The sequence below is a fragment of the Rhinatrema bivittatum genome, chromosome 19, assembly GCF_901001135.1.
Source record: "Rhinatrema bivittatum chromosome 19, aRhiBiv1.1, whole genome shotgun sequence".
Taxonomy (NCBI): Eukaryota; Metazoa; Chordata; class Amphibia; order Gymnophiona; family Rhinatrematidae; genus Rhinatrema; species Rhinatrema bivittatum.
The window spans coordinates 12,099,311-12,125,456 of NC_042633.1; the positions used below are offsets into that span (position 1 = coordinate 12,099,311).

The 26,146-nt window shown below is 47.9% G+C and overlaps 1 protein-coding gene across 1 annotated transcript in view; it reads left to right on the forward strand.

The window, feature by feature from the left end:
- The window catches only part of LOC115081152 (vomeronasal type-2 receptor 26-like), a 56,589-nt gene that overhangs the window by 23,920 nt on the left and 6,523 nt on the right, over positions 1-26,146 (forward strand). Inside the window, exon 2 of the mRNA XM_029585658.1 lies at positions 16,302-16,425. Coding sequence (XP_029441518.1) covers positions 16,302-16,425 — 124 coding nt within the window. The remainder of the gene's footprint in view (positions 1-16,301; positions 16,426-26,146) is intronic.

The window sequence follows — 26,146 nt, forward strand, 5'->3', positions numbered from 1 at the left end:
ACTAAAGTTTGTGTTGGTGGTGCCGAAAACCTATGGCTACAGGATGTCAAATAATGAGACTCATATGAAAGTGAAGGGGATAACTCTATAACTCAGAAAACTGTAAAAAGATCAACTTTTGCAGTTTGAAAAAGCTGGTGCTGGACTATGACCCTGAGGGCCCCGAAGAGCAGAAGAAAAATACAGGGAGATTCACTCGATAGAGGCCCCAAATATTATGTTTCAACTTCCGTTAGGATGAAGCAAACTGAACCAAAAAAGTATGCTACATACCTTGATGTATGTGTAATCTTTTGCATTACATGCAATGTTAGAAGTGATCCCCATTTTCCACCAGACACATTTCGATGTGGCACTTCATGTTCCTGAACGTGTCTGCGAGCATATCGAGGGGAATAGGAGCAATTTCACGTTGGATGTGTTATGGAGTCTCAGTTTAGTGGACCCTTAGGCTGACCTGCAGGAGACTGGGAAAGGTGGTCAATGTCTCTAGTATGTGGCAGGCCAGGAGGCAGATGTTGAGGCAGGAAGTAGAGGTGCTCTTCACCCTGGAAGCTGGTACTCCCCCGGGAGGAGCCCTTAGGAGCCCAACCACTGGGACTTAGGTGGCTTCACCCTTGGAAGCCGAAGCCCCCCTGGGAGGAGCCCGTAGGGGCCCGGCCGCTGGGACTTAGGCGGGTTGTTGATAAGGACTGAGAACTGGAACCAGACTAGGACAGTAGATAAGTACTGTAACAAGGCTCGGGTTCTGGAACCAGGCAGGAACTGTAGCAAGGCTCGGGTACTGGAACCAGGCAGGAACTGTAGCAAGACTCAGGTACTGGAACCAGGCAGGAACTGTAGCAGGACTCGGGTACTGGAACCAGCAGGTACTGTAGCAGGCAAGCAGGAACCAAGCAGGTACTGTAGCAGGCAAGCATGAACCAAGCAGGTACTGTAGCAGGAAAGCAGGAACGGAGTGAGTAGCAAGGCAACTCACTCCGGGGCATGACGCAACAGGGAACCAGGAGGTAAGCCCGTTGCAAGGCAAAGACTGAGTGTCTGCAGCCGGCTTATCAAGGCCGCGGTGTCTGACGTCAGGAACTGGGCGGAGTCACCACTGGAGGGAAACGGCCTAGAAAAGCGTCCAAGTGGCGCGCGCGCCTAGAAGCAGGGCGTCCATGGGAAGCTTCCCAGCGGCGCGGCCCCCGCGGGGGCCCCACCAAACAAGGCGCAAACCAGGCCTCCAGAAGTGGGAGTAGGTCCAGGTGCACGGAGGTAAGGTTCTGGTCGCGGTGCTCGCAGCCAGAACCGCAACAGCACCTCCCCTCTTACGCCCCCTCTTAGTCGGTCCGGGTTTACTTGGGTGGTCCAGATGGAACTTCCGTAATAAGTCCTTGTCGAGGAGGTTACGGGCTGGTTCCCAAGAATTATCCTCGGGTCCGCAACCCTCCCAGGCAAGCAAGTATTCCCAGCGGCGTTGATGGAACCAGACATCCAAAACCTCACGTACTTGGTACGTAACCTCATCCGGTACTGAAGGGTCCGATGGTTCAGGAGCCCGGGAGTGGTATCTGGATAAAACAAGAGGCTTCAGCAATGATACATGGAACACGTCATGTATACGCATGGAGGAGGGTAGGCGTAATCGGTATGAGACTGCTCCCACTCGTTCGGCAACTCGAAAAGGCCCACAGAATCTCGGAGCTAGTCTTCGAGACGGAATACGTAGCTGTAGATTTTTTGTACTAAGCCAGACGCGGTCTCCTGGGAGGAAGATGGGTGCTGGCTGATGATGCCTAGCCGCCCATTTCTTGGTGGACTGGGCGGCTTTACGGATCTTTCCCTGGATAGACGTCCATAAGGAAAGAAGCTGGCTGGCTGAAAGTTGCACTGCCGGGAGTGCACTAGGTACAGGCGAAGGCAAGGGCGGTCAAAGTTGTTTCCCATAGACGACAAGGAAAGGCGAACTTCCAGTAGCAGCATGCGTGTGATTATTATACGAGAACTCCGCCCATGGGAGTAACTTGGCCCAATTATCTTGTCGTTCATTCACGAACGAACGGAGAAAAGTCTGCAAGGTTCAGTTAGTCCATTCCGTTTGCCCATTACTCTGGGGATGGAACGCAGACGAAAGACTAAGTTGCACATTGAAGCGTTTGCAAAGTGCTTTCCAATATCGAGCAGTAAACTGTGGTCCTCGATCAGAGACTATATCCTGCAGGAGACCGTGAAGTCTAAAGATATGCTGAGTGAAGAGGTTAGCTAGATCAGGTGCAGAAGGCAACTTTGGCAAGGGGACAAAGTGCGCCATCTTGGAGAATAGGTCTACGGTCACCCAAATGACCAAATTACCTCCTGAGACGGGAATATCCATGACAAAATCGGTGGAGATGTGTGTCTAAGGCTCCACCGGGATGGGCAATGGTTGCAACAGGCCCCTGGGCCTTCCGATGAGCGGCTTTTGAATGGCGCAGGTAGGGCAAGAGCCCACAAAAGCTTGGACGTCCTGTCTCACTGTCGGCCACCAGTAGAATTGGTTCAACAAGTCAGGAGTCTCTTTGACCTCAGAGGAGCGTGAGATCGCGTCGGCTCGAACATTCTTAGAGTCAGGTCGATAGCGTAAGGTAAAGTCGAACCGATCAAAAAACAGTGACCACCGGGCTTGCCTTGGGTTCAGGCGTTGGGCTTGCTTCAAGAATGCTAAGTTTTTGTGGTCGGTGTAAATCATAACCAGATGGTTAGCTACCTCCAACCACTGTCTCCATTCCTCCAGGGCAAGTTTCATGGCTAGCAACTCTTTATCACCAACACAGTAGTTGCTCTCTCCTGGGGAGAATTTCTTCATGAAATATGAACAGGGTAACAATTGACCAGAATCAGAGTACTGGCTCAGCACAGCCCCCACGGCCACATTGGAGGCATCGACCTCCACCACAAAGGGCCGGCTGGGATCCGGATGACGAAGGCAGGTGTCTAACAAGAATGCTTCCTTAAGGGCCTTGAAGGCTTAGCAGGCGGGAACAGGCCAATCCACCGCGTTGGCCCCCTTTCGGGTGAGGGCAGTCAAAGGGGTCCACAATACGGGAATAGTTAGGAATAAAGTGACGGTAGAAATTGGAAAAGCTGAGGAAGTGTTGCAACGCTTTAAGGCCCTTCAGCCGGGGCAAATTCTTAATTGCCGCCACTTTCTCAGGATCCATATGGAAGCCAGTTGCAGAGATTATGTAGCCCAGGAATGGCAGGGACGTCTTCTCGAAACTACATTTTTCCAGTTTCACATACAGACCATGCACCCTAAGTATTTGGAGCACTTGACGGACATGCTGACGGTGTGAAGGCAGGTCCTGGGAGTAGAGTAGCACATTGTCGAGGTAAATGATTACGCAGGTGTTCAGAAGGTCCCGTAACACCTCATTCATAAGGTGCTGGAACACTGCCGGAGCATTACATAAGCCGAAAAGCATCACAAGATACTCGTAATGCCCGTCTCTGATATTAAAAGCGGTTTTCCACTCATCTGCGGGATGAATTCTGACTAAGTTGTAAGCACCTTGTAAGTCCAACTTTGTGAAAATCTTCGCTCCCTGGAGCCTATCGAGGACCTCCGGGTTTAACGGGAGCGGGTAATGGTCTCGCTTAGTAATGGAAATTAGGCCTCAATAGTCTATGCACGGTCTCAGCAAGCCATCCTTCTTGCTGACAAAGAAGAAGCCTGCCCCTGCAGGCGACTTGGACGGGCAAATGAACCCCTTGGCCAAATTCTCTGAAATATACTCGGACATGGCCTGGGTTTCAGGTAATGATAAGGGATACACCCTTCCTCGGGGGGCATAATACCAGGTAACAGGTCTATAGCGCAGTCATACGGACGATGCTGAGGAAGGATCTCCGCCTTGGCCTTAGAAAATACGTCCGTAAATTCCTAATAAGGTGCAGGAGGACCTAGGGCAGAGTGCATCAACGGTAGTGCGGGAGACCTAGGCACTTTCATACAGTTAGCTAGGCAGAAAGGGCTCCACTCGATAATCTGTAGAGTATCCCACTGAATCATGGGCGAGTGCTTCTGTAACCACGGCAACCCTAGCACCACATGGTGGACAGCCTTATCCAACACTAAGAAGGCTATCTCCTCCGAATGGCTCACCCCGGTACGGACAGTAATGGGTGCCGTGGACATCAGGACAGGTCCTGGAAGGAGCATCCCCTGGATAGAGGTAATGTGTAACGGGACCTCCCGTATATGCATAGGGATTCACAACTGGGAGACTAAGTCCTGCAGGATGAAATTACCTCCGGCTCCAGAATCCAGGAGCGCAATCGTCTCAATGGACCCTCCAGGGTATTCCAGGGTAACAGGCACGGTACATTGAGGAGCTCTAGCACAGCCTAGGAGGAGCTCCTCCCGACCTCCTAGGCTTTGGCATTTTCCGCACGCTCCTGGCAGCGTGCCAAGAAGTCGCCCTTCTGACCACAATACAAACACAACTTCAATGAACGGCGATGATGCCTCTCTTCAGCAGAGAGCGGGGCCCGACCTAGCTGCATGGGTTCGCAGGTGGAAGCATCTGGACGAGAAGTCTTAGGAGAAGGCACAGGTCTCGCCGACACGGCAGCAGGACTGTGGCGAGAGGAGCGCTGCTCCTTGGCCCATTGTTGTAGGCGGCGGTCAATGTGGACAGCCATCTCTAACAAGGCGTTGAGGTCCTCCGGCAGATCTCGAGCAGAAATATCATCCTTTATGCATCCGGAGAGACCCTCCAAGAAGATGGCCTTAAGACTACCATCCTGCCAACCTACTTCCTGGGCTAAAGTCTGGAATTCCATAGCATAATCTGCCAAGGAGCGAGCCCCCTGACGGAGTTGCAGCAGATCAGATGTAGCCGTGGCTACTCGGGCGGGCTCATCAAAGGCCTGTCGGAAGTTCGAGATTAACTGTTGTAAGTTCGTTAGCGAAGGATCATTGTTTTCCCAAAGGGGAGAAGCCCATATTAAGGCTTTCCCATCAAGCAGGGACAGGATATACGCCACTTTCACTGCATCCGAGGGGAACTGCCGAGGCAACAGAGAGAACCGTATGAAACATTGGTTCAGAAAGCCGCAGCAGGTCCTTAAATCTCCAGCATAGCGGGAGGGTGTCGGTAGCTGAATCACAGAAGAGCTGTGTCCCTCGGGGACCCCGCCAGCAGGAGGCAAGGACTCCAGGCGAGAGGATAGCCATTCCATCGTGGCTGCCAGAGTATCAATGCAGCTCTGGTGCTGTAGCATCTGTCAGGCCATCCCGGGCAGATCCGAGGGAGCGGGCACATCCGCAGAGTCCATGGCCTTGCAGTCTGTTATGGTGTCTCAGTTTAGTGGACCCTTAGGCCGACCTGCAAGAGACTGGGAAAGGTAGTCAATGTCTCTAGTATGTGGCAGGCCGGGAGGCAGATGTTCAGGCAGGACGTAGAGGTGCTCTTCACCCTGGAAGCTGGTATTACCCCGGGAAGAGCCCGTAGGAGCCCAACCGCTGGGACTTAGGCGGCTTCACCCTTGGAAGCTGAAGCCCCCCCGGGAGGAGCCCATAGGGGCCCGGCCACTGGGACTTAGGCGGTTTGTTGATCAGGACTGAGAACTGGAACCAGACTAGGACAGTAGATAAGTACTGTAACAAGGCTCGGGATCTGGAACCAGGCAGGAACTGTAGCAGGGCTCGGGTACTGGAACCAGGCAGGAACTGTAGCAAGACTCGGGTACTGGAACCAGGCAGGAACTGTAGCAGGACTCGGGTACCGGAACCAGGCAGGAACTGTAGCAGGCAAGCAGGAACCAAGCAGGTACTGTAGCAGGCAAGCAGGAACGGAGCGAGCAGCAAGTCAACTCACTCCGGGGCACGACGCAACAGGGAACCAGGAGGTAAGTCCGTTGCAAGGCAAAGACTGAGTGTCCGTGGTCGGCTTATCAAGGCCGCGGTGTCTGACGTCAGGAACTGGACGGAGTCACCACTGGCGGGAAACGGCCTAGAAAAGCGTCCAAGTGGCGCACGCGTGCCTAGAAGCAGGGCGTCCATGGGAAGCTTTCACCTTCAGGGGTGCCGAACAGGGCGCAAACCAGGCCTCCAGAAGCGGGAGTAGGTCCAGGAGCACGGAGGTAAGGGTCTGGTCGCGGCGCTCTCAGCCAGAACCGCAACAGGATGTTTTCCTTGAAATCTTCCACAATGCGAGGCTTGTTCCGATAGAGTTTTCCCTTGAGCATACCCCAAAGGAAGAAGTCTGGTGGTGTCAGAACCAGCGACCGTAGTGCCCAAAGCCCCTTTGAAATTACCCTGTTGCCAAGAAAGGACTCAATTTCTTCTATGCTATTTGACGATGTGTGATACGCTGCTCCATCTTGCAAATGGAGGTTAAACGTTGCGACAGCTGTCTGGTGCCCAACGTGGGGGCATCCCAGCTTGTTTGAAGCTTCATATACTGATGAGCACATTGCATGTTGTTTCGTTCAGATTGCTTCATCCTAGTGAGAGTTATTACAGAATATTTGGGGCCTCTTTCAAGTAAATCTCCCTGTATAACTACACAGCTAAAGGGGATTATGAGGAACAATGTGGTGTGGCAGTTATGACCTAAGAGCTCAAGAAAACCCAAAGAGTCATTTATGATAAAAGGATGTTGTGTTCCGGCTACCTTATGCTAACTTATGGTTACTGACCCCAATCGAATTGTACAGGCAGCGTCATTTTTCCTGTATTCTAGTGGGGTCTTTTAATAACAGAAAGAGTTTCTTTGTCAAAAAACTCTTAGAACATGCTGACTGTATGCTGACCGCCACCCCAACAACATCATTTGGTGTTGTAGCTGCTGGCAACCTTTGTATAATGAAATGTCTAAATATTCTTGTATTACCTTCATGAATTCTTTTTTTTTGTGATTAATGTTTTTATTGAAATTTTCATAATATACAAATTACATATAAATACAATTAATAACAATTTTCTTTAAAATTTACAATTAAAATATAATTTGTAATTCTTTCTCAATTATTAATTCTCCCAACTATTATTCCCCTTTTATTACTAATTCCACCCAACTATTTCCCCCCTTTATTACTAAATCCTCCCATCTACTTTCCCTAAATACTTTTCCTTATATTTATATTAAAGAATTGGTTCTAAATAAATAACATCAATATATTTTTCTATTCTAAACAATGTATAAATTATTATAAACATTCTCCTTTAAATATATTTAAGTAACACATAGCATAACATTTTTCCATAATTGGAAATATTTTTTAAGTTTTATTTTTTGACGAGGATTTTGAATATCTTTTCTTCTTTGAATTTCATATAATGCAGTATGGTGTAATAATTTTATCCATGTTTCATATAATGGTATTTCTTCTTTCCAAGACATTAATATATTTTTTTTAGCCAATAAAAGTTATAAACATAAAGGGCCGGATTTTTAAAGGGTTATGCGCATAGGGGCAGATTTTATAAATCTGCGCACATGCGTACTTTTGTTTGCGCACCAGTACGCAGGATTTCAATAGATACACGCATAGCCACGCGTATCGATTAAAATCCGGGCTCGGCGCGCGCAAGGCTGCCCAAAATCGGCAGCCTGCGTGCGCTGAGCCGCACAGCCTGCCTCTTTCCCTCCAAGGCTGCTCCGAAATTGGAGCGGCCTCGGAGAGAACTTTCCTTCACCCTCCCCCCACCTTCCCCTCCCTTCCTCTTCCTAACCCACCCCCCTGGCCCTATCTAAAACCCCCCCCCCAGCTCTATCACGAAAGTTATGCCTGCTCGAAGCAGGCGTAACTTTGTGCGCAACTGGCCGGGTGCCGTGCTCCATGTTCCGGTCCAGGGGCTGGTCCGGAGGCCACAGCCATGCCCCCGGAATGACTCTAGGCCGAAACCACGCCCGCGGCACCGCCCCCGGATGATGCGCCAACCGTGTCACGCCCTCCGACATGCCCTCCCATGAGGTGCCGGCCGCATCACGCCCCCGACACGCCCACCCTAGGAAAGCCCCGGGACTTATGCGTGTCCCGGGACTTTGTGAGTGCCGGAAGCCTATGCAATATAGGCTCGGCGCGCGCAGGGGTTTTTAAAAAGGGTTACGCGCGTACCTTATGTGCGTAACCCTTTTAAAATCCGGCCCATAAGGTACGCTCGTAACCCTTTTAAAACGCTCCTGCGCGCGCTGAGCCTATTTTGCATAGGCTCAGTGGCGCGAGCAAGCCCCGGGACGCGTGTAAGTCCCGGGGCTTGCAAAAAGGGGCGGTTGAGGGAGTGGCCAGGTGGTGTGGTGTCGGCTCAGGGGCGTGTTCGGGGGGCATGTGGGAGGTCCGGGGGCGTGGCTGAGTGCCCCAACACAGCGGCCTGTGTCGGGGCCTGCCATGCCAGCAGACAGCCGGCGCGCGTAAGTTACTACTGCCCGGAGGCAGTAGTAACTTTTCGAATAAAGGTAGGGGAGGTCTAGATAGGGCCGGTGGAGTGGGTTAGGGAGGGGAAGGGAGGGGAAGGTGCGGGGGGGTGGGGGTGGAAGGAAAGTTCCCTCCGAGGCCGCTTCGATTTCGGAGTGGCCTTGGAGGGAACGGGCAGCGCGTGCAGGGCTCGGCGCATGCAAAGTGCACAAATATGCACCCCCTTGCGCGCGCCAACCCAAGATTTTATAATATACGCGCGGCTACGCGCGTATCTTATAAAATCCAGTGTACTTTTATTTGCGCCTGGTCAGCGAACAAAAGTACGCGCGGGCGTTTATTTATAAAATCTACCCCAACATTTTTTTCCCCATTGGACATTGTACTAATGTGTTCCACATAAGTGTAAATACAATAATTTACCTGACCATTCAATACTGGTATTTAACATTTTTTCTAAAAAACATTGTACTTTTATAAGATATTGAACATCAAAAATTGTGTAGAGAATGGGTAGGTCAATGTTATTTTGCATCATATACAAATAGACAGAGAGTAGTTGCTATTTTAATAAATAAAAACACATTGGGCCTTATTATCTAAACGGATCGCACGCGATAAGGGACATTTCGCACGCGAAAAGTCCCTTATCGCTTGCGATACCAAAATGGGGGCGGAGTCGGCCCCGGAAGAGGAGGAGTCGGGGCGTCACCGGGGCCGACTCCGCGAAGACGCCACAGACGATGAAAAGGTAAAGCCCTTTTTGCGTCAGAGTTCGCGCCCAATAGCTACACCTTCTATGGTGGCGCTATTGGGTGCGAAACCGGCAGCGATCACACCTCGACAGTGCGATTGCTGCCGGCTAGCACAGACCCGCCCCCCATTTTGGCCCCCCACCCCTCATTCCCTATAGTATCGCAGGACTGCGATACTTTAGAAAACGAGGCCCTTAGTTTCTCCCTTATAATAAACTTTCATCCTCGCTGGAAACTGTAATGAAAACTTTATGCCCATCTTAAACAGTTGTGAACAATAAGGGGTTAATTCTCTTCGTGCTGCAATAACTTTATTAGAAAAATCTGGGAACATCAAAATTTTACTATTCCCATACTTTAATGCATTTTGTTTCTTTTTATAAGCATTTAATATCTTCAATTTGTTAAAAAATGTAGTATATTTAACAATTACTGGTCTTGGTTTTTGAGCTGATTGCAATAAAGGACCCAGCCGATAAACTCTCTCCACCCACAAGTGCCGATCATGTGATTCAATATCTAGTAGTCCCGGAAGATCTTTCTCACACCACTGCAGTAAAGCTTCACCATTCACACTCTCTGGTAATCCCAAAATACGTCAGTTATTAATTCTGTTATTATTTTCAAGATCCTCAATTTTTTCTTCAAGGATTCTATTTTTATTTTTCAAAGTTATTAAATCTGTTTTAAGAAGCTCTAAAGTTTCCTCATGTTTTTCCATTTTGTGATCAATTTCTGTCACCAGTAAATTTTGATTCAATAACTTTTCATGTAATTCTTCAAGAGAAGTATGTATTTTTTGAAGCTTATCTTGTATAGTCACAGACACTGCCTCTGAAACAGCTTTTGTAAGCTCCCGCAGTAACGGCTCTGAAACAGTTTCCGTTGGATCCAGCAGTAAAGTCTTTTCATTTGTTGATTTCTTGCCTTTTCCAGCCATTTTTTTCACATTAATTTTCTAGTGATATTCAATAGTTATTATTGCAGCTATTTTAAAGATGAAAAATATTTTTTAAAACTGCCGTACTTATTAATATTAAAATCAACCTCCGAGGAGCAAAGATCTTAAACGGCCGTTCCTTTTCGCGTCATCATGGAACCCTCCTCATGAATTCTTTACCTGAAACTTTTAATGATGATTGTCTGTTTCAAATCAATAACATAAACATGGCTATTGTAGAAGATTTGATGGACTCTGCTTATAAAAGTGATGAAATTGAGAAAGCATTTACCAGGTACGTGCATCAGAAAAACTTGAGTATTATACATATTGTCCAGAAAATGTTCTATTAAGGCAAAACAAGCCATACTATCACTTTAAACACTAAATACATAGTGCTTTTTAAGAATCCTAGAGATAAACTACAAATAACTATATAATCCAAACAGATTTACCCCAGTAAGTCACGATTCTTTCTTGAGGCCTTCAAGGATGCTTCATAAACTGTCATGGCATAAGAATGTGGCATCCTGGCAGGGTAACACCAGGATGTGTGCAAGGGAACACCCGTCGATGACTCTATCCTGCTCATCCTGGTTTGTGAGGCTACGTAGACTCGAGCTCTGTTGCACCAGAAGATACCCAAAGGCTAGAAGAGTTCATGTGAAGACTGGCTGAACTCAACATGCCCACCATGGAGGTGGGTAATGTGAGCAACAGGGATCTAAAGTCATGCTTGAAAGAGAGACACTCGGTGACCACAGGCTCTGCCACCATGATGTTCTCCAAACCCGTAAAAGTCAATCAACTGTAAAAAAAAATGTTAATTGATTCACAGATACTTGTGGCTGAATGTATGATAACTTTGCTAATAAAAATCCCTGATGTCCATCCTCCAGTCTAGATGTCCATCCTCCAGTCCAGATGTCCTGAACCCCTGGTTCCTCATCGCCACCTTTCCTGGCATACCATGGGCTATGTAGGGCGCCTCAGGGTACAAGGCCATATTCTCCTCCTATGTCTTGAACCCCGAGTTGTCTGAGAATCATGTATCTTGTATCCTGAGCTTGAATCCTGTCCTGGTCTTCGGAGCCCCTTGCATTTGCGCCCGTCCATGTCTAAGACTCTGTTTGAACCTGCTCCATTCCAGCGTGGTCCGCAACCAGCCACTGGCGGCTGAGTAGGGTGCACCCCGGTGCAGGCCTCTACAGTTTCTGCAACATGCTCTTCTCAGTTATTCCATTTTCTCATCTAGAGTCTACATTGGTTCCAGCGTGTTCTGTGACCAGCCCTGTGGGTGGGCTGTGTAGGGCGCGCTGCGTCGCAGTCTCAACCCAGCTCTTGATCCTGACTCCTTGTCTACAGAACCTCACTCTTGACTCCTTATCTACTGAACCTCACTCCTGACACCTTGTCTACAGTACCATGATCCTTCGTCTTTGTCCAAATGACTTCACCTGAGTCTTCATCCAAGTACCCACATCTTCGCCTGAGTCTTCATCCAAGTTCTTCATTTGCCCTGGCCTCCGTCCGGCCTGCCGCTTCTTGCTGTTACCCAGTGGCAGGTCTGAAAGGGCTTGGAAGGGTCGAAGGACTGTTCAAGGGACCACCATTGCATTGTTGGTCTTTCCGAAGCATGCAGGTCCAGTGGAGGGTCAGTACCTTCGGTCATCATTGTCTTCATTCCAGACTTGTTCCTGCTCCGGATTCCATTGTCTGTCTTCAGTCCAACCTTGCTCCTATCCAGCCCATGCTCGGGCATGCCTCGCCTGCCTCGGCACCTCTTCGGAGTTCCTCTGGGGTCGAGACATGGTCCAAGAACACACAAACCCCTGGAAAGTGGAACCGCTCTCCTAGCACTTCCTAACAGATTTCTGCCTCCGCTCTCACCCCGTCTCGGCCCCACGCATTCGGTGCTGACTCGCCGGGGTCCCGGGCTTACCTGCCAGACAGCCCTCCTGCCTTGCCTCTATCCAGCCAGCCTTGCCTCGCCACTACCCAACGCTGCTGCCGCCAACTCCCCGCAGGTACCAGGCCGCCCGCACTGCCACTGAGAGAGCCACCCATGGCACTTCCAACTTCTCCCTGGAAAGAACAGGCCTATAAAAGGCTGGACGCAGGCGCCCCGCGCCTGGCGTCGCATGCCGAAGGTGCGCGACAAAGGGGCCTGCCCCTTGTTGCACCCCTTAGTGAGCACTTAGTGTGCCATTCCTTACCTCAGAACCTACGACAAGCCCAGCATCGACCAACTGGACGTCATCGCAACTGGACTTACCCACTACCAATCTGTAACTACTTGTATCTAATTTTGGCTCTCTACGCAGACTCTCCTTCCTCGCTAATTCAATGCCAAGAGCTCTCACAGTATTATTTGCTGCACCATTTTGTAGGGATGTGAATTCGTTTCATCCATTTCATACGTTTCCTATACAAGCATGTAATATGAAACGGATGAAACGGATGCACATCTAATTGACATGTAATGGGAAACGTATGAAATGAATTAAACGAATGAAATGAATGCACATCCCTACCATTTTGTACCATCCCTACCATTTTGTACCATCCATGGACAACAATTCATCTAACCCCCTTCCTCTCGAGACCGGTGTACCTCAAGGGTCCGCACTATCTGCAACCCTCTTCAACATATATCTTCTCCCTCTATGCCACCTCATCTCAAGCCTCGGAATTTCTTACTATATATACGCCGATGACATCCAGTTCATCATCCCAATCTCCAACACACTAGAAGAGGCTCTCGCCACTACAGCAAACCACCTAACCTCAATTAGTAACACGCTAAACAATCTGAAACTATGCCTAAACATGTCCAAAACGGAATGCATCCTCATAGGAAGAAATCTTACAGATCTTACCTTCAATACACACTCCCTAACAATTGAAAACATTAACATCCCGATAAAAAATGATACAAAGAACCTCGGCATCTGGATTGACAAAGATCTCAACCTAAAAAAAACCATCGCTACCAAAACCAAAGAAGGATTCTATAAACTGCATGTCCTGAAAAATCTAAAGCCACTTCTCCATCATCAGGAATTCCGCACAATTCTTCAATCACTAATTTTCAACAGCACTGACTACTGCAACTCGCTTTTATTAGGTCTTCCCAAATCTACACTAAAACCACTCCAGCTACTACAAAATGCCGCAGCCAGAATCCTAACAGGCAAAAAAAAGACGGAACACATCACCCCTGTACTAAAAAGTCTTCACTGGCTCCCAATCAAACAACGGATCGAATTCAAGACCCTAACTTTAGTACATAACGCCTTATACAAAACGGATAACAACACACTCAGCAACATGATACACCAACAAAAAACTCAACGTCACACCAGATCGGCAAGCAAACTATTTCTCGACATACCATCACTCCCGACATCGAAACTCACGAGTACAAGAAACAGAGCCTTCTCTATTACTGGCCCATTCTTAAGGAACACCTTACCCCCAATACCTAAGATTGATATCCGACTGCAAACCCTTCAAAAAAGAACTGAAAACCTGGTTATTTAGCCAAACTTTCAGAGACAGCGTGGGCTAAATGTTATTCTCCCTCCACCAGAACTTCCCTTCCTAGATGAACTCAATAAGCTACACAAGAGTTTTGTACTTTGTACCTTGTACTTTTGTTCTCTATGAACCCATTTCCCAGTGCTTTCCTGCAATGCAAAGTTTAAGTTAAACACGCCGCACCCCTGTTCAAGCATTTAAGTTTTGTTCTATGTTTCTCTGTTACCAGTTCGATGTATTCTCTACCTCTCATTGTTCCATGTCCTGGTTTCGATGTAATAAGTTGTTCTACTGTAAACCGGGGTGAAGGCTAACTGCTATACCTCGGTAAATAAAAGCACCGAAATAAATAAATAAATAAATCTTGTATTTGCTGTACCTTCTTGTACCATCTTATACTCTATCCACAGCTCTCTCTCTGTATTCAACATCTCCTACTCAGCTACTTTCCCCCGAGACATCCTCCCTTGTCTGCCCCCACCAGTACTACCTGCTTCCTCAAATGGCAACATACCCTATCCCTCGCATCCACCATCCTTTCGCCAGACTACCTCCCCTCCATGCCCACTATCCCCCCACCTTACGCAAATCCCTAATCCCCATCCTCACCTCTCCCCTGACGCAATTCCTAGGCCTTACTACTCTCTCCATAATACTATTTAATAGGGATGTGAATCGTTTTTTGACGATTTAAAAAAAACCGTCAGATAATTTTTAAATCGTCAAAAATCGTTAGAGTCGCGATACAATAGAAATTCCCCCGATATATCGTGAAAATGGTAAATCGGGGGAGGGGGGAGAGCGGGAAAACTGGCACACCAAAACAACCCCTAAACCCACCCCAACCCTTTAAAACAAATCCCCCACCCTCCCGAACCCCCCAAAAATGTTTTAAATTACCTGGTGGTCCAGTGGGGTGGTCCCGGCGCAATCTCCCACTCTCGGGCCATCGGCACCATTTTGGCTGCCACTAATATAAATGACGCCGATGGCCCGATAAAAAAAAACCCCACCCGACCCTTTAAAATTACCCCCTTAGCCTCCCCCACTCTCCCGACCCCCACAAAAAAACTTTTTACACATACCTGGTGGTCCAGGGGGCCGCGGGCAGCGATCTCCTGTTCCCAGGCCATCAGCTGCGCTAAAAAAAATGGCGCCGATGGCCTTTTACCCTTACCATGTGACAGGGCAAAGGTAGCACCGGCGCTATTTTGAATATTGGCAATACGGCCCGAGTGCAGGAGATCGTTCCCGGACCCCCGCTGGACCACCAGGGACTTTTGGCCAGCTTGGGGGGCCTCCTGACCCCCACAAGACTTGCCAAAAGTCCAGCGGGGGTCCGGGAGCGACCTCCAGCACTCAGGCCGTATTGCCAGTATTCAAAATGGCGCCGGCGCTACCTTTGCCCTCACTATGTCATAGAGGCCGACGATTGATTAGATTAGAAAAATGTATTGTTTGAAAATATGATTAGAAAAATGTATTGTTTGTTGAAAAAAGAAAAATTCAGACAAGGACAAACTTTAAAAGTCTGGCAAGCGCAAATAATGGGAAGTACGCGCATGGCTGGGCCCCCCTGCAACAGCTTGATATGTGCAGAAGTGCCAGGCTTTGTAAAACAGGCAGGTCGGGGGCGGGATGGAGTGGAGATTGACCGGGACAGGAACCATTAGGCCCTGTCCCGGGGAAGCCTGCACTGGGAGCCGGCTGGAGCTCAAAACCTCCTGTTGCTCGAAGGAGCAGCTAAGTTCAAAAATAAAAATTAAAGAGGTTAGTTAGGATAGGTTTAGGGGTTGGGGAGGGGAGGGGAAGAGAGAGGAAGGTAAGGTAGGGGGTAAGGAAAGATCCCTCCCAGTCTGCTCCTTAATTGGAAGGACTGGGAGGCAACTGGTGTAGGCCTGATCATGTTGCCACACATTTTTAACTAAAATCACCCCCCCTTGCACACGTGAGCTGCGACCCCCCTGCACATGAGTGCGCCGATATAAAAATCTGGTGCGCATGTGTGCGCGGGAATCCTATTTTATAATATGTGCACAGCGATGCGTGCACGTGCCGGGAACCACACGCAGATGGACAGACACGCGTCTTTGAAAATCTACCCTACAATACTTGTGTTATCATCTGATTACTTCTTATTAAACCTCTGCCTTCCCCCTCTACCCCTGAGGGACGTTAGGGTGGGTTTTCATACTTTAGTGCTGGATAGTTGCCCCAACTGGAAGGAGAGTTTTCCTCTTTACTGCCCATCCTTGTGTGAAACATTCAGTGGTACTCAAGCTGAAACATCCGAAAAGATTTAATTGTCATACTCAGCCATGGAAAGCGGGAGGGTTGCCACACACAAAGGAGGGAGATTAATCTTGAAGCTCTTTTTCTATGCAACATTTCACCATCCTGTACTATTGAAACCTGACAAATATTTGATGTTTCTAGCATAAGCCCTCTTTCCTCCAGCACATCCATTTTGCATGTCTTAAGCCCCTCTTTGTAGAGTTTATCATTTTAGTAGTCCTTTTCTCTGCTGCTTCCATCCCCTCAGATCTCTTTACCAGTATTCATTTTTTTTAACCTTTCCCAGTGTGTCTTACCTTATGCACCTCTCTTGCCTGAAATAGACTCTTGGTACATTATTAATAGATAAATTTGCTCTGTCCCCCTCCACATTTGTCTCTGTTAAGGCTCCTGTCTCTATCTGCAGTGAGAGCTGTGGTCCTGGGTTCCAGAAGGCCATTCTGGAAGGGCAACCTGCCTGCTGCTTTGACTGCATCCCCTGCTCCAAAGAAGAGTTTAGTAACCAAACCGGTGAGTGCTATGAAGTCCACTCAGTAGTGAGCATACTTTGTACATTGGGGGGTTGGTATTAGAGGATAGGGATGTGAATCGTTTTTTGACGATTTAAAATATCGTCCGATATATTTTAAATCGTCAAAAATCGTTAGGGCCACGATACAATACCAATTCCCCCGATTTATCGTTAAAAAATCGTAAATCGGGGGAAGGGGAGGGCAGGAAAACCGGCACACTAAAACCCCCTAAAACCCACCCCCGACCCTTTAAATTAAATCCCCCACCCTCCCAAACCCCCCCCCCCAAATGCTTTAAATAACCTGGGGATCCAGCGGTGGTCCAGAACGGCGGCGGTCCGGAACGGCCCCCTCAATTGAATCCTGTTGTCTTCAGCCGGCGCCATTTTGCAAAATGGCCGCCGCAAAATGGCGGCGGCCATAGACAAAAACGATTCGACGCAGGAGGTCGTTCCGGACCCCCGCTGGACTTTTGGCAAGTCTTGTGGGGGTCAGGAGGCCCCCCCAAGCTGGCCAAAAGTTCCTGGGAGTCCAGCGGGGTTCAGGAAGCGATTTCTTGCCGCGAATCGTTTTCCGTACGGAAAATGGCGCCGGCAGGAGATCGACTGCAGGAGGTCGTTCAGCGGGGGTTCCGGCTGAAGACAACAGGATTCAATTGAGGGGGCCGTTCTGGACCGCCGCCGTTCTGGACCACCGCTGGATCCCCAGGTTATTTAAAGCATTTGGGGGGGGTTTGGGAGGGTGGGGGATTTAATTTAAAGGGTCGGGGGTGGGTTTTAGTGTGTCGGCTCACAATTTTAACAATTTTCACGATAGTTTACACACCCAAACGGCAACAATACGATTCCCTCCCCCTCCCAGCCGAAATCGATCGTTAAGACGATCGAGGACACGATTCACATCTCTATTAGAGGATTCAATGATTCCTTCTAGGTCAGTATAGTGGACAAAAGCATTACAGGGTATGCAGCTACAGTTCTGAGCAAATGTTCATAGACAATCAAATACCAGCATATATATTAAAATCTTAAAAAGTAGATTTCCTAGTGAAGAATTGCCTTGTGTTTTATTTATTCTTGGCACGGTTCAAGAAACATACATAATTAAAATGAAATATATCTTCCAATTGATATCAATAAGTGAAAAGACAAACTTAATTGAAACCATAGCTGTTGGTCGGTGGACCCTTGTGCTGAGACGAGGTTGGCACTACCTGCAGGTGGTAATCCCCAGCAGGTCCTCGTCATCAGGAGGTGGAAACTTGTTGGGTCTCTGTGGAGACCCACCAAGGAACCAGTAATTTGGAAACAGAATCCAGGAGTCAGGAAACAACCAGCATCCTCTCTAAGAGTGGGACCTGTTGCTGAGGCAAGGAAGGAGCGGCACAATTGGGCTTAAATAGTCCCCCAGACAGACATCATCAGTTGGGGAGCTTTCCTGCTGCTGGCCCTTTAAATTGGGGAGAGAGGCATGTGCCCAGGAGTGCCAGCAAGGGAGAGGGCACTGGCGGCATCTCCCTTTTGCACATCTAGAGCATGGAGCTGTCAGCGGGATGGAGAGTGCCTGGCCAGCACAGGAGCAAGTGTCTTGCTGCAAAAGGTGAGGGAAGCCAGCGACGGAGGTTTGCAGCAGGCGACCTCTACACCCCCTTCTCTGTGCAAGTGTCTGAGCAGGTCTTTGTCTAAGCAGGTTCCTAGGTGTTCTCTTTGGGCCCAAAGCCCTCAGAGGAAATCAGGTATTCCCATCTCTTATGGCATCGCCTCACATCCATGACTTTTATGTCCAGATTACATTCAGGTATGATAGGTGAAGTTTGTACCTGAGGCAATGGAGTGACAGTGAGACATGAACCCTGGTCTCCTGGTTCATAGCCCACTGCTCTAACCACTAGGCTACTCCTTCACTCCAATATAGCAGGGAGCCAGTCTCATGGACGGCACCCTGAGTCTGATGTGGCGAGTGCTGAGCCAGACCCTGTCCCCTGGGTTGAATCATATTTTTGGTTCAAATCCAAAGTTCCTTGAGTACTTGGGCAGTCAACTAAGGTGCTGGGGAAGGTACTGAGAGCAGTATAGGAAGTGGTGGTGCAGACTTTTTCCCATACACTATAAGAAATGGAGAAGACCCTGTGGCTGAGTTGATATGCAACTATTGTGAAAATTCAGCCCAAGGGAGGCCCAGTCATCTTGGCAGTCACTCACAAAGGAGTGGAGGAAGGTCTTCAAGGTGTGGTTAGTTTGCTCCACTTGGCCACTACTGCCTGAGGGTGATAGGCAGTAGTGAAGTCCAACTGAATGTTAAGCCTGCAGCAAAATGAGCATCAGAATTTGGTAGTAAATTGAACCCCTCGATCAGAGACAAAATGAAGTGAAAGTCTGTGCAGGTGAAAAATGTGAGTGATAAAGAGCTTCACCAGTTCAGGAGCTGAGGGTAGGCTAGGGAGAGCAGTGAAATGGGTCATTTTTGAGAATCAGTCTATGATGACCCAAATGACATGGCAGCCACTTGAGTGGGGAAGGTCCAACACATAATCGGTGGACAGTTGGGTCCAGGGTTCTTTGGGGACCAGCAGCGGCTGTAACAGCCACCAAGGTCATCCTATCAAGGGCTTTTGTTGGGCACAGATAGGACACAAGTCCATGAATGCCCTGATGTCCTTTTCCACATGCAGCCTTCCTGGATGACCCGCGATGCATGAGTCATGGGCCCACACCAATATATTCTGGCAGTGTGGCAGGGGAACTACTGTCTTCCCAGGAGGAGCCAGCAGGGCCATGGTCAGATGTGCCCAAGCTGGGTCAATGATGTAGCCTGGGGAATCAATTGTATCCTGTCTCAAATGCTCGTGAGAGTGCGTCTGCCCGGGTGTTCTTGGAAGCCAGCCAGTAGCATAGTACGAAATTGAAGCGGGCGAAGAATAAGGACCAGCGGGCCTGGCGGGTGTTCAGGTGCTGGGTGAGGCGAAGGTACTCTAGGTTTTTGTGATTTAGTGTATACCATAATAGTATGCTGTGTGCCCTCCAACCACTGATGCCACTCTTCAAAAGCCAGCTTGATGGCTAGCAGTTCTTTATCACCAATGACATCATTCCTTTCTGCGGGGAGAACTTCCTGGAGAAGAAGAAGCAGGGACGTAGGGTTCCCTTGTCAGAATGTTGACTCTGCACCACAGCCCACCACTTTGGAGGAGGCATCCACCTCCATGATAAGTGGACATGAGGAATCCGGATGACGGAAGCAAGTGTCTTGAAAGAAGGCTTGCTTCAAATTATTGAATGCTGTAACTGCTTCAGGAGGCCACTTCTTGGAATTGATCACCACCTTAGTGAGATTGGTGAGTGGTGCGACAAGTTGGGAGTACCGTGGAATTAAATGTCTATAAAAGTTCGTGAATACCAGGAATCATTGCAGGGCCTGAAGGCCTGATGGTTGGGGCCACCTTTGGATACAAGAGGCCTTCTCTGAGTCCATGTGTAATCCAGTACAGGAAATAATATATCCCAGGAAGGGGAGCGATTCGCACTCAAACAGACATTTCTCAAATTTGGTGTACAGTTTATGGATCTGCAATCGCTGGAGTACATGCCTGCCGATGAGAGTGGAGATCCTTAGAGTAGATGAGGATGTCATCAAGGTATACTAGGACACTTGTGTGTAACAGGTCCCTGAAGACTACTGTTATGTTCGGTGTGTCTTTGAACAAGAAGTGGACCCTTGGGTAGTGGAGAGTGGAGACTACGCCCACAGGGAGGAGCCCTGTGGGCCTTACCACAACAGGCAAAGTCTCAGCAGTAATGGACAACAGAGGAATAACTATTATACCGCCTATGGTGATCCAAGGAGTGGATCAATGGATTCAATCCAGATAGTAGTCTGCAGTGCAGAGTGGTCCGGTGAATACCTTCTCTAGGCGTAGCTTGTGCTGGCACCTCCAGTAGTGGTCCGCAGTGTGGGGCAGGCCGGAAGCCAGTGGCGTGCACAAGACAGAGGGGATCCGGGTGTGGCCCACAAGCGGAGTAACCCGAGAATTCGTGCCACAAAGGTAGTAGAGCAGGTTCTGTACTCATACAGATACTGTAGACGTAGATGGAAGATCAGGCACCGAGGAGATCCAGTTAAGGAACAGCGAGGGTCGTCCAGGAATGATGCAGGACTCACTGGAATGAGTGAGAGAGAAATGGCTCTCTGAGGAGCGGATAGCCCTGAGTGCGGCAAGGCCCCCGAGGAGCGGGTACCTAGGACTCTCAGAGAGACGAAGTCCCAACGTGGCAGAAATAGCCTTGCTAACTCGTATAGCCTTGCTAACTCGTATAGCAAGAGTTCAGCTGAGTTAAAGTATGGTAAGCAGATGACATCATGCGGTTTGGATGCCCCCGAGGTTCCCGCCATGACATGACTAAGAAGAGGGCAGTCGCGCATGCACATGACTTAGGTGAACCCAGATTTAAGATGGCTGCCAGGAGCGTCCACACCATCCCAGGCACGCCATGAGGGTCGGAGTGTGGAAGCGGAGGCCACCATTCTCCCCAGACTCGGAGATGCATATAGAAAGGAGGTGAGCAGCAAAGGTCACAGCCACCTACAACAGATGGGCGCAACAGCTAGAAAACTGTGGGGACATTACACAGACTAAATGGCATGACTAGGTATTCATAGTGGCCGTCTGTTGTGTTGAATGCGGTCTTCCACTTGTCACCCATCACCCCCTAGAAGTCCAGCTTAGTAAAGATCTTGGCTCCCTGCAGTCAGTCCAGGAGCTCTGGAATAAGGGGAAAAAAGATACCGGTCCCCTTTAGTTATGGTATTCATGCCCCAATAGTTGATGCAAGCCCTGAGTGTACCATTCCTCTTGGCAACAAAGAAGAACCTGACTCCTGCTAGAGAGAGGGAAGCCCGGATGAAACCTCTCTCCAGGTTCTCCTGAATATGAATATACTGTAACATGGCCTTGGTCTCCGGGGTGGCATGGTACCTGGCAGGAGGTTGATAGCACAATCAAATGGTTGGTGTTCCGGAAGTGTCTTAGCCATTTTCTTCGATAACAAGTCCTCAAACTTTGAGTACTGGGGGATCTTGCTAGAAACAGCATCCAAGAGGTACAGAGAGATTTCCAGTCTCTAGCGAAGCAGATTAGTCACATGACGACAACCATTGCCTTTTCAGAAGTGTTACCTGTTCATGGAAAGAGAAGGAGAGACTAAGCCGTATCTTCAATGTATGGCTCAAATCACAAGAACATAAGAAATTGCCATGCTGGGTCAGACCAAGGGTCCATCAAGCCCAGCATCCTGTTTCCAACAGAGGCTAAAACCAGGCCACAAGAACCTGGCAATTACCCAAACACTAAGAAGAACCCATGCTACTGATGCAATTAAAAGCAGTGGCTATTCCCTAAGTAAAATTGATTAATAGCCATTAATGGACTTCTCCTCCAAGAACTTATCCAAACCTTTTTTGAACCCAGCTACACTAACTGCACTAACCACATCGTCTGGCAACAAATTCCAGAGCTTTATTGTGCGTTGAGTGAAAAAGAATTTTCTCCGATTAGTCTTAAATGTGCTACTTGCTAACTTCATGGAATGCCCCCTAGTCCTTCTATTATTTGAAAGTGTAAATAACCGAGTCACATCTACTCGTTCAAGATCTCTCTTGATCTTAAAGACCTCTATCATATCCCCCCTCAGCCGTCTCTTCTCCAAGCTGAACAGCCCTAACCTCTTCAGCTTTTCTTCATAGGGGAGCTGTTCCATCCCCTTTATCATTTTGGTTGCCCTTCTCTGTACCTTCTCCATCGTAACTATATCTTTTTTGAGATGCGGCGACCAGAATTGTACACAGTATTCAAGGTGCGGTCTCACCATGGAGCGATACAGAGGCATTATGACATTTTCCGTTCTATTAACCATTCCCTTCCTAATAATTCTTAACATTCTATTTGCTTTTTTGACTGCTGCAGCACACTGAGCCTACGATTTTAAAGTATTATCCACTATGATGCCTAGATCTTTTTCCTGGGTGGTAGCTCCTAATATGGAAACTAACATCGTGTAACTACAGCAAGGGTTATTTTTCCCTATATGCAACACCTTGCACTTCTCCACATTAAATTTCATCTGCAATTTGGATGACCAATCTTCCAGTCTTGCAAGGTCCTCCTGTAATGTATCACAGTCTGCTTGTGATTTAACTACTCTGAATAATTTTGTATCATCCGCAAATTTGATAACCTCACTCGTCGTATTCCTTTCCAGATCATTTATATATATATTGAAAAGCACCGGTCCAAGTACAGATCCCTGAGGCACTCCACTGTTTACTCTTTTCCACTGAGAAAATTGACCATTTAATCCTACTCTCTGTTTCCTGTCTTTTAACCAGTTTGTAATCCACGAAAGGACATTGCCTCCTATCCCATGACTTTTTAGTTTTCGAAGAAGCCTCTCATGAGGGACTTTGTCAAACACCTTCTGAAAATCCAAATACACTACATCCTGGTGTAATGATCAAAGTTTTGGATTTATTGGGGGCTGGGGCCGTGTATGGAACAGTAAAAAGCTCTTTGTCAAAGATGGCTTACATTTGTCTGTAGCAGGAAAAAGGATCCAAAGAGATAAATTCAAATCCTAAGTCATAAGGCATTTAAAGTAGATGCCGGGGGTGGCAGTAAGAAATTAGAATGTCACCCACGAAATACAAATGCAATGGAAAAGGGTGAAGTGGAACAAAACTCAACTAAATAAGTCACAAAAGGAGTCCAAGAAAGCAGTAACCTGAAGAGAAAAGCTGGAAAGCTATGAGCACAAATGCTCATAGTTTGGGCAATAAAATCCCAGATCTGCAAGCCCTAATGGTAGAGGCGGACTTGGACATTGTTGCTGTCACGGAGACGTGGTTCACGGAATCTCATGATTGGGATACGGCAATACCGAGCTATAACTTGTTAAGGAAGGACAGAGAGGACAGGAAAGGGGGAGGAGTGGCTCTTTATGTCAGAAACAATATCCAAGCATCTGAGCTGCAAGGAAGATGGGGCAAAGAAGAAGCACTATGGGCCGACCTAAAAAAAGATGATGGGGCATCCATTTTTATTGGAGTGGTTTACAGGCCTCCAAATCAAATGGAAGAGCTTGACAGAGATCTGGTTGAAGACATCCAAAAGATGGGAAAGAAGGGAGAAGTGGTGATTGTTGGTGATTTTAATCTGCTGGATAGAGACTGGAGAATCCCTTCTGCAGAATCAAATAATAGTAGAGAGATAGTGGATGCCCTGAAAGGGGCTCTGTTCAAACAAATGGTAATGGAACCCATGAGGGAGGGAGCTATACTCAATTTAGTGCTCACTAATGGAGGTAATGTCTCTGATATCCAGGTGGGTGCCCACCTCATCACCAGTGATTATCAAATGGTATGGTTTCATATCACAAATAGGATATGGAGAAGAAGCATGAAGACCCAAGTTTTGCAGTTCAAAAATACGGAATTTGATGAAATGGGGAAGTACCTGGACTAGAAGGCTGGGAGAACAAGAGAGATGTGGAACAATAATGGACCAAACTAAAAGGAGCAATTACCAAGGCAACTGATCTATATGTTAGGTTTCATTCTTCTTTTGCTTTTCTTTACTTTTCTATCTGGTTCTCAAAGGAGTTGGCTGACAAAATAAAAGCTAAAAGAACAGCATTCAAGAAATATAAAGGATCCCAAAGGGAGGAGCGCAAGGAAGAATATCTGGTGGAACTGAGGGAGACGAAGAAAGTAATCAGGATGGCAAAAATCTAAGTGGTGTTGTATCCCTGGGTAAGCGTCATAAAGCATGTTTTGGCGTTTAGCAATGTGCAGCAGATGCATCAGAGAAAGGAGAAAAGTTCAAAGTGGTGTAGTGAAATTGAAAGTATGAAAGGATCAATGTGTGGAAAGAGACAAAGAAATGGCAGAAATATTAAACGAATACTTCAGTTCGGTGTTCACAAAAGGACCCTGGAGAAGGACCGTCCCTAGTTAACAAGAAACTGGAGGGGAGTGGAGTAGATGTAACTCCATTTACAGAAGAGAATGTATGGGAAGAGCTGGGAAAACTAAAAGTGGACAAAGCCATGGGGCCTGATGAGGTTCATCCCAGGATACTGAAGGAGCTCAGATGTGCTGGCAGGTCCACTACGTGACCTGTTCAATAGATCCCTGGAAACAAGAGTGGTGCTGAATGATTGGAGAAGAGCGGTGGTGGTCCCGCTTCACAAGAGTGGGAGCAGAGAGGAGGCTGGAAACTACAGGCCAGTTAGCCTCACCTCGGTGGTGGGAAAAGTAATTGAGACACTGCTGAAAGAAAGAATAGTGAACTATCTACAGTCGGAAGAATTGCTGGACCAGAGTCTGATTGACTTTTTTGACTGGGTGACTAGGGAATTAGATCAAGGAAGAGTGCTCGATGTCATCTACTTGGATTTCAGCAAAGCTTTTGATACGGCCCCGCACAGGAGGCTTGTGAATAAAATGAGAAGCTTAGGAGTGAGTGTCAAGGTGGTGGCCTGGATTGCAAACTGGTTGATGGACAGAAGACAATGTGTGATGGTAAATGGAACTTACTCTGAAGAGAGAGTGGTGTTAAGAGGAGTGCCGCAAGGATCAGTGTTGGGACTGGTCCTGTTCAATATCTTTGTGAGCGACATTGTGGACGGGATAGAAGGTAAGGTTTGTCTTTATGAGGATGATACTAAGATCTTCAACAGAGTGGACACGCCGGAAGGAGTGGAGAGAATGAGATGGGATTTAAGGAAACTGGAAGAGTGGTCGACAATATGACAGCTGAGATTCAATGCCAAAAAATGCAGAGTCATGTATATGGGGTGTGGAAATCCAAAAAAACTGTATTTGATGGGGGGTGAAGGGCTGATGTGCATGGAGCAGGAGAGAGACCTTGGGCTGATAGTGTCTAACAATCTGAAGTCGGCGAAACAATGTGACAAGGCAATAGCTAAAGCCAGAAGAATGCTGGGCTGCATAGAGAGAGGAATATCTAGTAAGAGAAAGGAAGTGATGATCCCCTTGTACAGGGCCATGGTTAGGCCTCACCTGGAGTACTGTCTTCAGTTCTGGAGACCGTATCTCCAAAGGGACAGAGACAGGATGGAGGCGGTCCAGAGATGGGCGACCAAAAATGTGGATGGTCTACATAAATTAACTTATGAGGAGAGATTAAAGAACCTAAATATGTACACCCTGGAGGAGAAGAGGAGCAGGGATGATATGATACAGACTTTCAGATACTTGAAAGGTTTTAATGATCCATGATCAACAACAAACCTTTTATGCTGGAAAAAAAATCAGTAGAACTAGGGGCCACGATTTGAAGCTCCAGTGAGGAAGACTCAGAACCAATGTAAGAAAGTATTTCTTCACGGAAAGCGTGGTGGATGCCTGGAATGCCCTTCCGGAGGAAGTGGTAAAGACTAAAACTGTGAAGGATTTCAAAGGGGCATGGGATAAACACTGTGGATCCATAAAGGCTAGTGGATGGGAATGAAGAGAAGAGGCATGGGAGTGGATTACTATACCTGGTAATACTACCCTTACTCAATAATCCTTTGCACAGTTAATGCAACTCCAACATTGCTCTCTGCTTCAATGGCAAGGGGAAAAGTGGAAAATAGGATTTAAATTCAGTCAACATCCAACAAGGCATTGATCTGTGCAGTCTGGGTAAACAAGCATCGGAGTAA